Consider the following 16,020-nt stretch of genomic DNA (forward strand, 5'->3'; position numbering starts at 1 on the left):
GTACCATCTGTCTGTCTGTCCTTGTTACTGGACTGCTGAGTGTTTGTTGTGTGCTGCTCATTGTGCATTACAAGCCAGACTCCAGCAGGGTGTCTTCTTCCAGACAGGGCTTTGCTTTCCTCCATGGGGAAGCGCGGTGGTAGTGGGCTGTCCACCTCCATCCGTGAGGTGAGAAGCTGGTCAGAGCTGACTTGCAACTCGATGAGACTTCGTCTATTGTGGTTGCTTCTCTTTCTCTACAGTGTAGCCCCTTGGGGTGCCATCTGAGAGCCTGGTAGAGATCTTTGTGAGGTGACAGTCTACCTTAAATCTTTGTCTCATTGGCCCTGAAAGGCCAGAAGTTTCTTGTTTTTCTCAGGCCTCTTACAGCTTAAATATGTGAGTATCCCATGTACCTTAAAACTTTTGCAAGCATCTTTTTTTTTTTTTTTTTTTTTTTGAGACAGTCTGTCTGTGTTAGCCAGGCTGGAGTGCAGTCGTGCGATCTTGGCTCACTGCAGCCTCCGCCTCCTGAGTTCAAGCAATTCTTGTGCCTCAGCCACCTGAGTAGTTGGGACGACAGGCGTGTGCTACCAGGTCCAGCTAATTTTTTATATTTTTAGTAGAGACTGTGTTTTACCATGTTGGCCAGGCTGGTCTTGAACTCCTGGCCTCAAGCGATCTGCCCACTGTGGCTGCCCAAAGTGCTGGGATTACAGGTGTGAGCCAGCACGCCTGGCTGCAGACATCTTGCGGGGGAGAATGACTGCATGTTTGAAAATCCTGTGTCACCAGAGTCTCTGCCAGACCCTTATCTCCCAGAACTCACCTCCTGCAGGAGGAGAGAGGGGGCTTTCCATCTCAGTGCTGCGGTCCCCTTTGCAGGGGATCTTCCCTATCTGGTTTAGATTCAGTCTCCTGCCTCGCCTGCCTCCTTCCTTCCCAGTTGACCAGTCTGGTCTCAAACTCCTGACCTCAAACGATCCACCTACCTCAGTCTCCCAAAGTGCTGGGATTACATTCTTGAGCCTCCTTGCCTGACTTCTATTTTTCTTTTGAGACAGGCTCTTGCTCTGTCGCCCAGGCTGGAGTACAGTGGTGCAATCTCAGCTCATTGTAACTTCTGCCTCCTGGGCTCACGTGATCCTGCTGCCTCAGTTTCTCGGGTAGCTGGGACTACAGGTGCACACTACCACGCCCAGCTAACTCTTGTATTTTCAGTAGAATCAGGGTTTCACTATGTTGCCCAAGCTGGTCTTGAACTCCTGGCCTCAAGCAATCTGCCTGCCTTGGCTTCCCATAGTGCTGGAATTACAGATGTGAACCACTGCACTTGGCCTCTGTTTTCTTTCTTAATGATGTGGATAATCAGCTGTATGAGCACAGTTTTGGGAATAAAAGCAAACTTGCGTTTCCCTGTTAATATGTGATGCTTCTCTGTTGTCAGTCGTCTCCTTGAATCATGGCTGTTTCTGGACTCTTCTATTCCATTGGCCAGTTTTCCTAAATCAGAACTAATACCATGCTCGCTCGCTCTATCTTTTTTTTTTTTTTTTTTTTGACATGGAGTCACACTGTGATGCCCAGGCTGGAGTGCAATGACACCATCTTGGCTCACTGCAACCTCCTGGGTTCAAGTAATTCTTTTGCCTCAGCCTCTCAAGTAGCTGGGACTACGCATGTGCCACCATGCTGGGCTAATTTTTGTGTGTGTCTTTTTGTTTTTTTAGAAGAGATAGGGTTTCACCATGTTGGCCAGGCTGGTCTCGAACTCCTGACCTCGTGATCCGCCCAACTCGGCCTCCCAAAGCGCTGGGATTACAGGCGTGAGCCACCATGCCTGGCCACCATGCTCTCTTAATTACTGTCACTGTAACTAGAAAGATTTTTATGCCTAGTAAGTCACAGACCTTCCCTTTTCTTCAGGATCCCTGACTGTCCTCAGCCCTTTTCTCTTCTGTGAGAATTTTAGACTCAGCTTGTTGAGTTGCACCAAAGCCAGCAGTCCTGTGAGGGTTTCATTGACGCCATTTCAGGGCTGAGTCTTCCTCCCTTGAACTTGGTGAGGTGCTACACTTGTTCCTGTGTTGTGTGTGTGTTTTGTTTTGTTTTGTTTTTTGAGACAGAGTCTTGCCCCATTGCCCAGGCTGGAGTGCAGTGGTTCGATCTCACCTCACTGCAACCTCCGCCTCCCGGATTCAAGCAATTCTTCTGCCTCAGCCTCCTGAGTAGCTGGGACTACAGGCTCACACCGCCATACCCGGCTAATTTTTTCTATTTTAGTAGAGACAGGGTTTCACCATGTTTCCCAGGCTGGTCTTGAATTCCTGAGCTCAGGCAATCCACCCGTCACGACTTCCCGAAGTGCTGGGATTGCAGGCGCAAGCCACTGCGCCCAGCCTTGTTCCCATGTTCTTCAACGTCTCCTAGAAAGGTTTTCAATTTTTTTCTGTGGAGGCCTTACCTATTACTTGTTAGATTATTCCTAGGTACTTTATTTTTTTTTAACCTATTACAAAATAGCACCATTTAAAAATTACATTTCGTAACTCTCGCTGTTTGAAACAGGTAAATTTTTGTATCCAGCAACTGCTGTTAGTTTCTCAATATTCTGTTTATAAGTTTAGTCGTTTGCATTTCCTGCACATATTATCCGTGAATAACAGTTTTGTTTCTTCGTTTCCATTATCAGCCCTTTTCATTCTTTGACTTATCCCAGCGTTGTCTGGGATCTCCCAAACAACGCTGATGGCAGCAGAAGTCACTGACACCTTTGTCTTGTTTTTAATCATAAAGCAAGTGCTTTTAGGATTTTATTGTTAACTGTGCATTGCTTTAGGATTATTTTTGAATACCCTTTTCAGTTTGGAAATTTGCTTTTTTATTTCCATGTGTTATTGTAAGTTTCTTGCACTTAGGAATGGGAAGCTTCCTTTTGTAATGAAATATGTCACATTTCCTTAATCATTCTGTTGTTTTCATAGAGTGCTTATTTGCCCTCTCTTAGTGAGAATAGGCTAGAAATACTACCCCAAATTGTTTACAGCCCAGTAGGATTTGAGACAGATTTCTCATGTTTCAGGAAAATATCAGTTGGAGCAAAGAGAACTGTAAAAGCAAACATTGAATAATCCTTTTAGCCCTCCCATGGACTTTGCGGTGGGAGGTAAAATATGCCTTGTAAACAAAACCTGTAGCAATATTTGTCCATGGCTGTTTGCATCATGTTGTTGTCTCTGGCAATAAAAATTGGACACAGTTGAACAGCCCCATCTCAAGGAGATACTCAGTTACCATACAGCTGGACTCTGGAATAGTGTGTGATTACCAAAGGTATATGTTTGCAAATTACTTAAAGATAAGAGATAAAACTTAGTAAGTAAAATTAAAAGTGCACTTATTATTATTATTTTTTCTTTTTTTTTGAGACGGAGTTTCGCTGTTGTTACCCAGGCTGGAGTGCAATGGCGCGATATCGGCTCACCGCAACCTCCGCCTCCTAGGTTCAGGCAATTCTCCTGCCTCAGCCTCCCGAGTAGCTGGGATTACAGGCACGCGCCACCACGCTCAGCTAATTTTTTGTATTTTTAGTAGAGACGGGATTTCACCATGTTGACCAGTATGGTCTCGATCTCTTGACCTCGTGATCCACCCGCCTTGGCCTCCCAAAGTGCTGGGATTACAGGCGTGAGCCACTGCGCTCTGCCTTTTTTTTTTTTTTTTTTAAGATGGAGTCTCGCTCTGTCCCCCGGACTGGAGCGCAGTGGGGCGATCTTGGCTCACTACGGCCTCCGCCTCCCAAGTTCAAGTGATTCTCCTGCTTCAGCCTCCTGAGTAGCTGGGAGTACAGACGAACACCTCCACACCCAGATAATTCTTGTATTTTTAGTAGAGACGGGGTTTCACCATGTTGACCGGGATGGTCTCGATCTCTTGACCTTGTGATCTGCCCGCCTCAGCCTCCCAAAGTGCTGGGATTACAGGCATGAGCTACCGCGCCCGGCCAAAAGTGCACTTCTATCTAGAGTATAATCCCAATTTTTTTGTTTTGTTTTTTGAAGGCACATAGGCATTTGCACATGTATGTGGATGTACATTTACATGCACTCACACACACGGTGGGAGTAGACGCTTCCTGACTGTCCTTCTGGAAGGAGGAGAGTCTGTAGCTCTGCTCTGTCCCATGTAGCCAGTAAAAGAATGAGGAAGAGCCTTGTGGACAGATGAGGGAGCTTTGCACATATTGACCCTGAAGGAGTGATTTGAAGGCACATCTGTGTAATAGTTCACGTGTAGGTTTTTTAGAAAGCATGGGTGTACACATAGCCCTGTGAGGTCCAGGGGCTTCCCAAGGGACGAGCGCCAGCCAACTGCACTTGTCTCTGGGGCAGTCAGGTGGCGGGAAGTGGGGCTTTTCTCTTTCACATTTCTTGTGAAAGGGAACACTTGTTCCCTGCAAAAAAAAACATGAAGAAAACATATTTAATAATAACTACTGTTTGCATCTGGTAGAGTTTATTTCCTTTTCTATTTTAACTTCAGAACAAAGAATTGAAATTAGGCAGAATAAATGAGTGCATTTTTATTGACTATATGGCCAAATCAGAATGTGTTTAATTGTTTTTGTGTTGATGGTGTTTGGTTCTTCCTGGTTGTTATAAACAGTGCCACATTTAGCATCCTCATGTGACATCTTTCTGTATCTTCAAAATAGAATTGCCAGGGCAGAAGGTTTTTTGAGTTTTGATAGATATTTCCAACTTGCTCTCTAAAAAGTCATACTAACATCTCTCTTGATAATTAGGAAGAAGAGTTTAAAATAGCCTTTCAGGCATGAATGCACATGGGTGTGTCACATGTACACTAAGTCATATGGCAGTAGCTGCTGTAGCTAATGGCTGATGAACGAGTAGCTAATGGGTGCTCCGTCGTGAGTGCTCAGGGGCAGTGCTGCAGGGAGGAGGCCTGGCCCTGGCAGGGAGGCTCCTTGGGTTTCTGTGTGTCTTCAAATCAGGAGGCTGGCTGTGGCTCACTACCCGTCAGCCTCAAGAGGCTGCAGCTATGAAGGCTCATGTACAGGCCCCAGAGCCCAGCTGGTGGGGGTTGAGCAGGCTGGGACCTCCTGCCCATCACACAGTGACAAGACTCACACTCATACATGTTGTACAGCCAGGAGGCACTTGACTGTCTCCTGTGTTTTCCTTTTAAAAGAATACTGATAGACTAGGCATGGTGGCTCACACCTGTAATCCCGGCACTTCGGGAGGCCAAGGTTAGGGTTAGGGTTAGGGCTTGAGCCCAGGAGGTCGAGACCAGTCGGTGTAACATAGCAAGACCTCATTTCTGCAAAAAAAAAAAAAAATTAGTCGGTTGCAGTGGCATGAGCCTGTGGTCCCAGCTACTCAGGAGGCTAAGTCAGGAGGATCTCAAGGCTGCAGTGAGCTATGATTGCACCACTGTACTCCAGCCTGGGCGACAGAACAAGACTCCTTCACACACACACACACACACACACACACACACACACACACACTGCTGTTAGATGCTTCGGTGTTGTGTGGCTTCCTACTGAAGGTGAAACTCAGGTCAATGCTCCTCATCGTGCATCATATCCCAACACCTCCTGCTATGGATGTGACGCACAGGCAGCTCCAACTGTCCCTTTCATGCCTATCACTCCACAGCTCTCTTACCTCACGGCTCTCCTGGCTGTGCTGCTACAGCCTGCAGGACAACCGCTGGGCCTCAGCTTAGGCTCCTAGAATTGTAAGTTCTCCGGAAATGTTTCCTGAGTAAGGCTTCCAACTGGCTCTGTCGAGAGTCCATGTTTTCTGGTGATTCACTGTGGTGTCTGGGCCCTCGTTCTTCGGTGCAGAGGAGCCCTCCTCATGTCCCCGCTCTGATACCAGTGTGTGCTGGGTTCACACAGAAGGAAGCATGCCTTTGCTGTCAGCGTGTCCCAGAGACATTTCGAGATGGTCTGGGACTCCATCCAGGGCGTAGCGCGGCCACCAGCTCTGCTCAAGGCGCCTAAGTTATTCCTGCACCACTGCTTTCAGGAGCGCTCTCTCCTGCCGTCTGTGTGATATGTGAGGACGTGGCAGGCTACGATCCTTCTCCCCCAACGATTGCGCAGCCCCCAGTCCTTTCATTCACACGCCTCTGGACGTGGGATAGTGGCTCTAGTGTCCGGAATCTGACTTGGCTTTGTAGCTGTGCCCTTTCCACCCCGCTGGCTGGCTCCCTGGGAGTATACTGTCTTCCCCTGGGCTGTCTTCGCTGGCTGATTTCTGTAGTCCTTGTCAGCGGCCTTGTCGCTCGGAGGCCTGGCCGTCTCCTCACTGACCATACCTGTGCCGAGGGTCTGGCATCCGTGGAGCTTATTCCTCTGGGGCAGGGAGAATTGGTTGACTGGGTTTGAGGGATTCTCTTGAGAACAAGTGACAATTAGGCCCTTTGACAAAGGGCTGGCTTCCAGTTCTTTCTTTTGTGACATGGTGATTTTATTGACTGTTTTTTTTTTTTTTTTTTTTTTTTTGGAGACAGAGTCTCTGTTCCCCGGGCTGGAGTGCAGTGGCACAATCTCGGCTCACTGCCACCTCCGCTTCCCAGGTTCAGGTAATCCTCCTGCCTTAGCCTCCCAAGTAGCTGGGATTACAGGCACCAGCCACTACATCTGACTAATAATTTTATATTTTTAGTAGTGATGGGATTTCACCATGTTGGCCAGGCTGGTCTTGAACCCCTTACCTCAGGTGATCTGCCCACCTCAGCCTCCCAAAGTGCTGGGATTAAGGCATGAGCCATTGCTCTCAGCCTGTTTGTTTGAGGTGGAGTCTTGCTTCTTCTCCTGGGCTGGAGTGCAATGGTGCAATCTTGGCTTGCTGCAACCCCCGCCTCCTGGGTTCAAGCAATTCTCCTGCCTCAGCCTCCCAAGTAGCTGGGATTACAGGCATTTGCCAGCAAACCCAGCTGATTTTTGTATTTTTATTAGAGACAGGGTTTCACCATGTTGGCCAGCTGGTCCCGAACTCCTGACCTCAAGTGATACGCCCACCTCGGCCTCTCAAAGTGCTAGGATTACAGGCGTGAGCCAATCCTCCCGGCCCTAGCCTGTTTTTTAAAATCTCTATTTTCTTCTTCTTTAGTCATGAGGAAACAGGCTGAGGGGTGTGAGCCCAGGGGTGGGCTGGCCCAGGGCTGCTGGGAATTTTGTATCTTTACGTCTCTTCCAGGCCCCCAGCTCTTGCCCTGGGCCCCTCAGCCTCCAGCAGGCACTGACCCTGCTTGGGCATGAGAAGCTGAGCCTGGACCCCCTGGAGCTGAGCGGGCTTCTCTCCCTGCTCCTCACTGCTGGGAAGTGGGAGCTATTGTGCTTGAGTGGCCAAGCCCTTGGTAGCACTGACCTGATCACTATGTGATGCACTCACAGCATCCATTCTCTGGTGTTTAGGGAACACCTGTAAATTGCCAGGCCCTGGGGTTCACCGAGAATGGAGTGGGGCTCCCTGCATCGGGGAGGCTGCCGCAGCAGGGGAGGTGGGCCGCCGCAGCGGAAGGCCAAGAAGCTTGGAGTGCCGTGGAGGGTCGAGTCCTGAGGGGAGAGAACGTGTCGATGGACAGAGTGGCTCTGGGGATGTCTAGAGGAGATTGTTCAGACAGAAGCAGCAGCTTGTTCCCAGCACAGAGAGTGACAAGCAGGGTGGCTTCCTGGGGCAGAGGTGGGAAAGGCCCCTGAAGGCTGAATCTGTGGTTGGAAGTGAGATGGGGGCTCCTGAAAGGTGCTGAAGGGAGAGGGCTGTGCGCAGGCTGTGAGATGATCACTCTGGCTGCTGGGCTGGGAGCTAGAATAGGAGATGAGGGTAGAGGGCAGAGACGGCCATGCAGTAGTGAGGATGCTGAATGTGCGGTGTGAGCGAAAGAAGAGGCAGGCGGACTCCAGGATCTTCGGGCCGGGGATCTGAGGTGAGCATGTTGCTCAGGAGAGGACGTGGCACAGATAGTGTTGGGGTGGTGCTCAAGGCCTGGTGAGAAGCTGAGTGGCCCATCCTGGAGGGGATGGCTGAGGAGAACTCTCCTTGGGGGAAGAAAGGTGGAGAGCGCACCAGGGGACAGCAGCTGGGGAGGAGGGGCAGGAGCACAGCTCCCTGGGAGGCAGGCAGGAAAGGAGCTCCTGATGAGTCCAGAGAGGAGGCTTTGCCTTCAACAGCTCAGGGATGTCGGGAGCGTTGATGAGCCTGGCTGAGTAGAGGGCGAGCGGCTGCTGAGAGTGAGCTCACGGGGGAGAAATGGGGGGTGAGCTCACATCAGCAAGCTGCACGGCTCTTTCAGGGGGTTTCTCTGCAAGAGAAAGAACAAAGGACAGTCACCAGTGTGTTAATCGGGATTGAGTAGTATTCTTGTTTGGGTTTTTATTAACCTGAAGGAAATACTGGCATGGGTGTGTACTGCTTCTTGGTGTCCAACAGAGGAGCTAACTGGCGCGCAGAGGGGAATGGTCTGTGTGTCAGGGACAGCTTTGGGGCATCTGGAGACAGGTCAATGCAATGACAATGGGAAGCAGAGGTGGGCGGAGCTGGCAGGAGGGATGGGATGCAGAAAGTTTGATGGTCAGCTTGCTCACGGGAAGCCACAGGGTCAGCGGAAGGGAGGCTGGAGTGGAGACCACCTTTTAGACCAAGAACTTGTGAAGGGGGTGTTGTCTAGGCAGGAGGGAGAGGTTGGCAGCAGGAGGGGTAGGGTCTCAAATCTAAAGAGCCACATGCATCAGACAGCTCAAAGTCTGTTTTTGAGACGGAGTCTTACTGTGTAATCCAGGCTGGAGTGCAGTGGTGCGATCTCAACTCACTGCAACCTCTGCCTCCCAGGTTCAAGCAATTCTCCTGCCGCGGCCTCCCAAGTAGCTCGGATTATAGGCGCCCACCGCCACGCCTAGCTAATTTTTTTTTTTTTTTTTTTTTTTTAGTATAGAGGGGTTTCTCCATGTTGGCCAGGCTGGTCTCAAACTCTTGACCTTAAGTGATCCACCTGCCTTGCTTCCCAAAGTGCTAGAATTTCAGGTGTGAGCCACCATACTAAACTAATTAACGTGTGTGCAGTCTATGCTGCGTGCACCTGTGGCCCCAGCTACTCAGGAGGCTGAGGCAGGAGGACTGCTTGAACCCAGGCATTTGAGGCTGCAGTGAGCTTTGATTGCACGACTACACTCCAGCCTGGGCAACAGAGTGAGATCACCCTGTCTGTAAATAAATAAATCTGGAACATTTTAAATATGAAATCAAATGCATATTTATTATGAAAAAATTAGATATTGAAGGCCAGGTGCGGTGGCTCATGCCTGTAATCCCAGCATTTTGGGAGGCCGAGGCAGGTAGATCATGAGGTCAGGAGTTTGAGACCAGCCTAACCAACATGGTGAAACCCCGTCTCTACTAGAAATACAAAAATTAGCCTAGTGTGATGTCATGTGCCTGTAATCCCAGCTACTCAGGAGGCTGAGGCAGGAGAATGGCTTGAACCTGGGAGGTGAAGGTTGCAGTGAGCCAAAATTGCGCTACTGCACTCCAGCCTGGCGACAGAGTGAGACTCTGCCTCAGGGGAAAAAAAAACTAGATATTGTAGGTTGGTAAGAAAATGAACGCCCCCTCGTGCCACCCTTTGTGAAAGGGTTTGCCTTCGTGTCCCCACCCAAACCTCATCTCGACTTGTAATCCCCATAACACCCACGTACGTGTCAAGGAGAGACAAGGTGAAGATAATTGAATCATGGGGGTGGTTTCCCCCATTCCTGTTCTCTGGATAGTGAGTGCGTTCTCATAAGATTTGTGGGATTTATAAGGGGCCCTTTTCCCTTTGCGCAGCACTTCTGCCACCTTGCAAAGAGGCTGCCTTGCTTCTCCTTTGCCTTCTGCCGTGATAGTAAGTTTCCTGTGGCCTCCCCAGCCATGCTGTGAGTCAATTAAACCTCTTTCCTTTATAAATTACCCAGTCTCGGGCAGTTCGTTACAGCACTGAGGAAACGGACCAGTACGCTTCGCCTGTGCATCCGGGTGCCATCTGTGTGTATAGCGTCTCTAATGTGATCACCACCTGGGGCTGCAGTCCACCCTGTCCACCCAGTTCACACCATGTATCTGTTCAGCACTTCCCGTGGGTCAGGTGTTAGACCTAGGGCCTCGGGCACCATGGTGAGCAGGTCCCTCGTGGTCCCTCTCCTTGCAGATTCTGTGGAGGTGTCCTGTTGGGGAGCAGGGCATGCCCAGGTGGCCGTTCACAGTGCTGAGACGAGTGTGTAAGAGGAAGCCAGGTGGAGTGGGAGCTGCTGAGGCCATGTACCTGGAGAGCACAACATGCACTCTAGCTGGAGTGGCTTGTGGTAAACAGTGGGAGGTCATGGAAAGTGGGTTCTGGAATGTTCCTATTGCAGGTGGCAGGAGGGGTGATCTGGAGGCAGGAAGCTTTTGCAACAATCCAGGCATTGGATGCCAGTAGCCTGAGTCGGGGGAAGGCAGCAAGGTTAGAGTGAGCGGGGCTGAGATCCAGGAAGGAGAGGCAGTGAACAGTGTTGCCAGCCGGGCGGGGTGGGCAGAGGAGGTCCTGCTGTAGAAGACCCATCCTGGACTGCAGTGTGGGGAGTGGTTTGGAGTTGGGGAGCCCAGTGAGAAGATGATGATGTTGGTAATCCAGGCCATGTGTCAGTTCCCTGTGGCCTTGGAGACGGGGATGGTGTGCTGGGAATGAGAGCTTTGGAGGCCTGGCAGGGGCGCAGAGAGGAGCACAGGCTCAAGCCAGGTTCCTAGTTTGGGGGAGCAGGGTTGGCACTGGTGCCAGAGTAGAGCCGTGGGTCTGTGTGGGAGGATAGTAAGTCCAGATGCCAGCATGTGGAGTTGCCAGTACTCAGGTCTGGAAGCTCAGGCAAGAGATACGGGCCAGTAATGCCCTTTTCAGACTATCTGTGTAGAAACCCTAAATTAACCCAGAAGTAGACGAGGCAAGCTGTGGTTCAGAGGGAGAAAAGAAGAGGGCATTGAGCAACTCCAAGGATCGCTGCTCTCGAGATCAAGGAGAAGGGTCTGGGAGAGGTGGGAGGGTGATTTCCTGGTGCCAAGGGACAGTGCTGAGGTCCCCTGTCCAGAGAGCCATGTGGACAGGCAGTCTGGCAAGGACCACACAGTACTGGGGTGGGGTGGGTCAGAGCGCTGTGGGGAGCCAAGGGGGCATGGAAGCAGCAAGGGGATAGCATTCCTGCAAGGAGCTGGCTGTGGAGGGGCCAGAGGACATCTCTGAGGAACCCATGCCCCTTGCTGCAGCCAGGCGTTGCTTACTCAGCAGGCCATGGGGTTGTTCTGGCATCTGGTGCTGTGAACAGCACTCGGTGGACCCTGTACCTCATTCTTCGTGCATGCTTTAAATTTCTCGGTATGTATTCCCAGAACTAGGACTATGTTGCTGAAGCTTACTGTGTACTTGAAGGTTCTGTGTGCCCTCCCACATTTCCTCCAGGAAGGTGGCGGGTGGACACTTGTGGGTGGTGCTGCAGGCCAGCCTTTCCCCCATGCCTGTGAGGCTGGCAAGGACCAGTCGGGCCCAGGACTCTGCTCTGTGCTTCTTTGACCACAGGGAGTCTCTTGTGCTGACTATTTCTCTGTGAGTTGCCTCTCTGTGTGCTTAGGTATTTGTAAGGTGATTCATCATTTTTGGCATTCATTTGTGATGTCCTTGTATATTAACCCATTGTCGTACGTTGCAAACACATGCCAGGTTTTCATTCTTTGTCTTTTATACAAAGAAGCTGAAATATTTTCTGATTTCAAAGATACCTTAATCTCTTTTTCTTGCAATTTTGCCTTTGTCATCATACTTTGGAAGTACAGTTGTCCCTCAGCTGACACGGAAGATTGGTTCCAGGACCTCCGTGTATATACTCAAGTCCACATGCACTCACGCCCCAAAGTGGGCCCTTCCACCCTGCTCATATGTAAAGTTAGAGCTCCGTACACATGAGTTTCCCATCCCTCGAATACCGTATTTTCAACCTCTGTTTGTTGAGAAAGTCTGCCTATAGGTGGACCTGCTCAGTTCAAACCCGCGTTGTGCAGCAGCCAACTGTATTCTTTACCTCAGAGCTATGCATCTACCTACATACTCTTTGTGTGCTTTTGGGGTTTTATTTTACTTTGAGATCCATAATCCATTAATGCATGATGTTGGCACATGTAGGAATCTAGCTTTGTGCGTGTCCAGATGTTCGCCTGGTTGAGCTAGTCCTGCTCGTTGTAAACCAAAGGATCTGCATCTCCTCATATCTTATTTCGGGACATCATCCTCTGTGCAGCTTACCTGCAGCCTGTTCCTTTGTTGTTACCAAGATGCTCTGTTCACTGTAGCCCCACAATCTGCCTTCATATTTGTTGGGACGAGACCCAGCAGCACGCAGCTTTTTAAAATAAGCGTTTTCACTCATAGGAGATTGTGTTTGCCTCCAGCATTATTCAGGACAGTTTATCAATTAGTCAAGAGACTGCTATCGAGAGAAGAGATTCTGAATCACTTATTATTATTTTTTAAATTTCTTATTTGAACCCAAAGTAAGACTGAATCACTTATTATAGCGTACTCCTAGTCTAGGAGAAAGTTTTGCATCTTCCCTTGCGGTGGAGGTGGAGAGTCTCACTCCGTGTGAGGCCGCTATTGAGGTCTGAGCCTCAACTTCAAGGTTCCCAAGGGCAGGAGGGTGGTCTGCGTGTGCCCCAGCCCTGAAGTCCCAGCACTGACTCGGGAGGCAGGGAGCCTGTGCACATGGCATGGGGGGCCCAGCGTCTACACTGCTGTCTAGCCGTCCTCACCAAGCGCCCTTGTAACTGTCATCTTTGTAACACTTCCTGTCTTGCCGTATGTCAGCGACAGCAGTAGTGCCTGTGACCAGTGTGACTGTGAGGACCCAGTGGCTCTGTGCACACGGACTGGACTATTTTCTAAGCAGTGGTGCTTTAAGAAACCAAGTGTGTCAGAGACCTTTGCTTTTTCTGAGTTATCCTGTGATGGCTCAGATCCTGGTGTCATTTGTGACCCTTCTTGCCGGTTCTTAGGAGAACACATCCAGGATTTTATTTACCTTTTCTAAAGCAGGATGATGCCATTCAAGCAATGGAATTCACTGTTGTCCTGGCACAAAGCCCAAATGCTTTTGTGGTTTTTTGTTTGTTTGTTTTTTTGAGACAGTCTTGTTCTGTCACCAAGGCTGCAGTGCAGTAGTGTGATCTCGGCTCACTGCGACCTCTGCCTCCCAGGTTCAAGTGATACCAGCCTCGCTGAGTAGCTGGGATTACAGGTGCGTGCCACCACACCCAGCTAAATTTTGTATTTTTGGTAGAGATGGAGTTTTGCCGTGTTATCCAGGCTGGTCTCAAACTCCTGACCTCAGCCTCCCAAAGCGCTAGGATCACAGACATGAGCTACTGCGCCCGGGCAGCCCACATGCTTTTGGACTAGCAAAGACATCTATCCCTGGATTTCTCTTGGTGTCAAGACCTTGTCGCCAGAAGTGGCCTGTGGTGAGTGGCGAGGTGTTGGGGGCCGCAAAGTCGGACCTCCCAGTGCCTCACTCCAGGTGGAGATAAAGCTGCTGACACTTTGATGGCTGCCAAACTTAGAATTAAGACATCCTCCTCCCAGCCCATTCCAACTGACATTTGCTAAGGCCCATAAAAAGTAATTGCCTTTTAAACCGGTGTGTAGGCCTAGGGATTGGCTGGCGAAAACATCTGAGTGAAGGCTTGGGGGAGAGATAGACGTTCCCTGTTTTTCCCTCAGGGAGGAAGGAGGGATGCAATACCTTTATTTTCCTGGGGACTGGGAAGGGTACAGTTGGGTAGTTAAGTTTGAAAGAGAATAGCACGACACAAGCAAGAGAGAGGAGCACTTACCAAGAAAATCCCTGGAGGGGGAGATTAAAGTGAACAGGTGCTGGAAAAATGTTTCTGCATATTAGAGCTTAATTAGATTTGAAGATGAATTCCAGATGGGCTAATTATGTGTGAGTTGTTGCAGGTTATTTCTTGTAGGGGCAAGCGTGTATTTTGGAAATGGTGATTTAGTTTGATTGAATTTGATTTTTGCCTCCTACCAAATCTCCATTGAGAAACCACCTCTTCTGGGGCCCCAGGACCCCACGCAGTAGAGCCCACGTCTTTAGTACCCCATCCCAGCCAACAGAGCTCAGAATGAGGAAGCCTGTCCTGACTGTGGCAGTCATTCGTCACATAGAAGGCGGACACAGGATTCTCACCCAAGTCGATGGAAAGTCATTTCAGTGTCCGAGGAAGGCAAACAGCGCAGAGCCATGTATTTGCAGGAAAGTGGCCTTTGATGGGGCGGGGAGCAATATGTGAACTAGAAATAGAGTCCAGGTTCATTCTCCTGCCTTCCCGGAAAGATTGGCTGCAATGCAAGTATTTGGACCATTTTTTTCTGGGAGGGTAGAGGCAAGTTCTTGTTGGCAGCTCTCTAGCTGTGAGTAGAGAAAAGGCATGAGGGTATGGATAACTGACACACTTCAGGCCAGAAATTGAATTAAAATTTTGTTTTATTATTATTTTTTAAGACTAGTCAAGTGCAGTAGTGAGGAGGGAGAAACAGTAGAACAAGGAGTTGGGTTTGTAACTGACTGAACAGTCAACTGAGGTAACTCGCCACCTTTGGACCAGCCAGAAATTTAATTTTCAAGCAAGGAACAGGGCCAAGGGCCACATGGGGCCTGGGGCTTCTCATTAGGATAATGGGCTTGGTTTGACTGGGGAACAGCTTGTGATGATTGTCTCAAAAGACAGTGTGGCTCCCTGATGTCCCCAGGAAGGTGTGGTTGTGCTGGGGGTGGCCTCCCATCACCCTGCACACCTCAGGGAGATTTGCTTGGCAGTCATTTCGGGTTTGAGAGCTCCAATAAACATAAACTTTTATGTAAGGCCCTATAATTGGAAATTATGGATGTATAATTTATGTATGACTTAATGAATGATTTATATAATGTTAAGTGATGATTTAGATAGAAAATATGACCCCCTCTTGCAGAATCTTTAATGAAAAGCTTTGGTTCTTATGAATTTATTTCTGGTGCTCTGTTTGAACTCAGCATGTTTGACATAAATCAGATCTAATTGTCATTTTATGATTAATGAACATATGCTGGCCGTTTTCCCCATAATTAAACTTTATGTTCTGTGCATCTGACAAAGCAAAACAAGTTGAGACTTTGACAGATTGGTGTGGGGTTCCCATGTCTTCGCGTTTGTGTGTGCGCTCATTTGTGCATGCCTTTAATTTATTCATGTCCAAGTACTTGGTTTCTGGAAAGTCAGGTTTTCAGAGGTGTGAGAAAGATCCTAAGAGTTAGCATTCAGACCGTGAGGCTTCATGTGCTTTCGGAGGATAGAAGGGGCACGGGTCCAGCCTGAGGGGACCTCGGGCCCTTCTGCCTGTCGCAGACTGTACGTGAGTGCCAGGCGAGTGCCGTGGGTGGAGGGGAGGCGTTTGACGTGCTCTCCCAGTGGAGAGTCCCAGTGCCTGAGAGGCTGGCCGCTTTCTCAGGCTGTGGTTATAATAAAGAGCTCCAAAAAACGGGGGAAGGTGGTTTCACTGCAAAAATATGCACATTTCCTTTCTGCTATCCATACACTTCAGTAAGATTTGAAGTAATGTAAAAGGGGAGGTGAGTGTGTGAAAGGAAAATCATCACCCTGACTGCCTTTGCTCACCGCCGTTCCCCTCTGACTATTGCAGGATGTAGACAAGTTTGGCAACGAGATCACCCAGCTGGCCCGACCCCTGCCTGTGGAGTATCTGATCATAGACGTAAGTGTCCCCCCTGCCAGGCACAGCCTGGGTAGACGGACCCATCAGGTGCTTTGGAGGTGGGACTGACTGCTGGGTGGTGACTGCTCACAGGAGGAGGCTGCAATTTAAGGCACCTTCTGCCTCATGCAGGGCCCACCCCAGAACAGGCACCCAGGAAGGGGTTGTCGAATCACTGAGCGTGTGGTGTTG

General features: G+C 49.6%; 1 protein-coding gene across 2 annotated transcripts in view; it reads left to right on the forward strand.

Annotated features, from left to right (window-relative positions):
• NPLOC4 (NPL4 homolog, ubiquitin recognition factor) overlaps positions 1–16,020 on the forward strand; it is a 73,039-nt gene that overhangs the window by 43,740 nt on the left and 13,279 nt on the right. For both annotated transcript variants that reach the window (XM_064369276.1, XM_064369277.1), the window contains one exon: positions 15,757–15,828. In XM_064369276.1, coding sequence (XP_064225346.1) covers positions 15,757–15,828 — 72 coding nt within the window. The remainder of the gene's footprint in view (positions 1–15,756; positions 15,829–16,020) is intronic.

This window comes from Aotus nancymaae, unplaced genomic scaffold (assembly GCF_030222135.1).
Source record: "Aotus nancymaae isolate 86718 unplaced genomic scaffold, 86718_ANA_hifiasm-v0.15.2.pri h1tg000089l, whole genome shotgun sequence".
NCBI classification, from domain to species: domain Eukaryota; kingdom Metazoa; phylum Chordata; class Mammalia; order Primates; family Aotidae; genus Aotus; species Aotus nancymaae.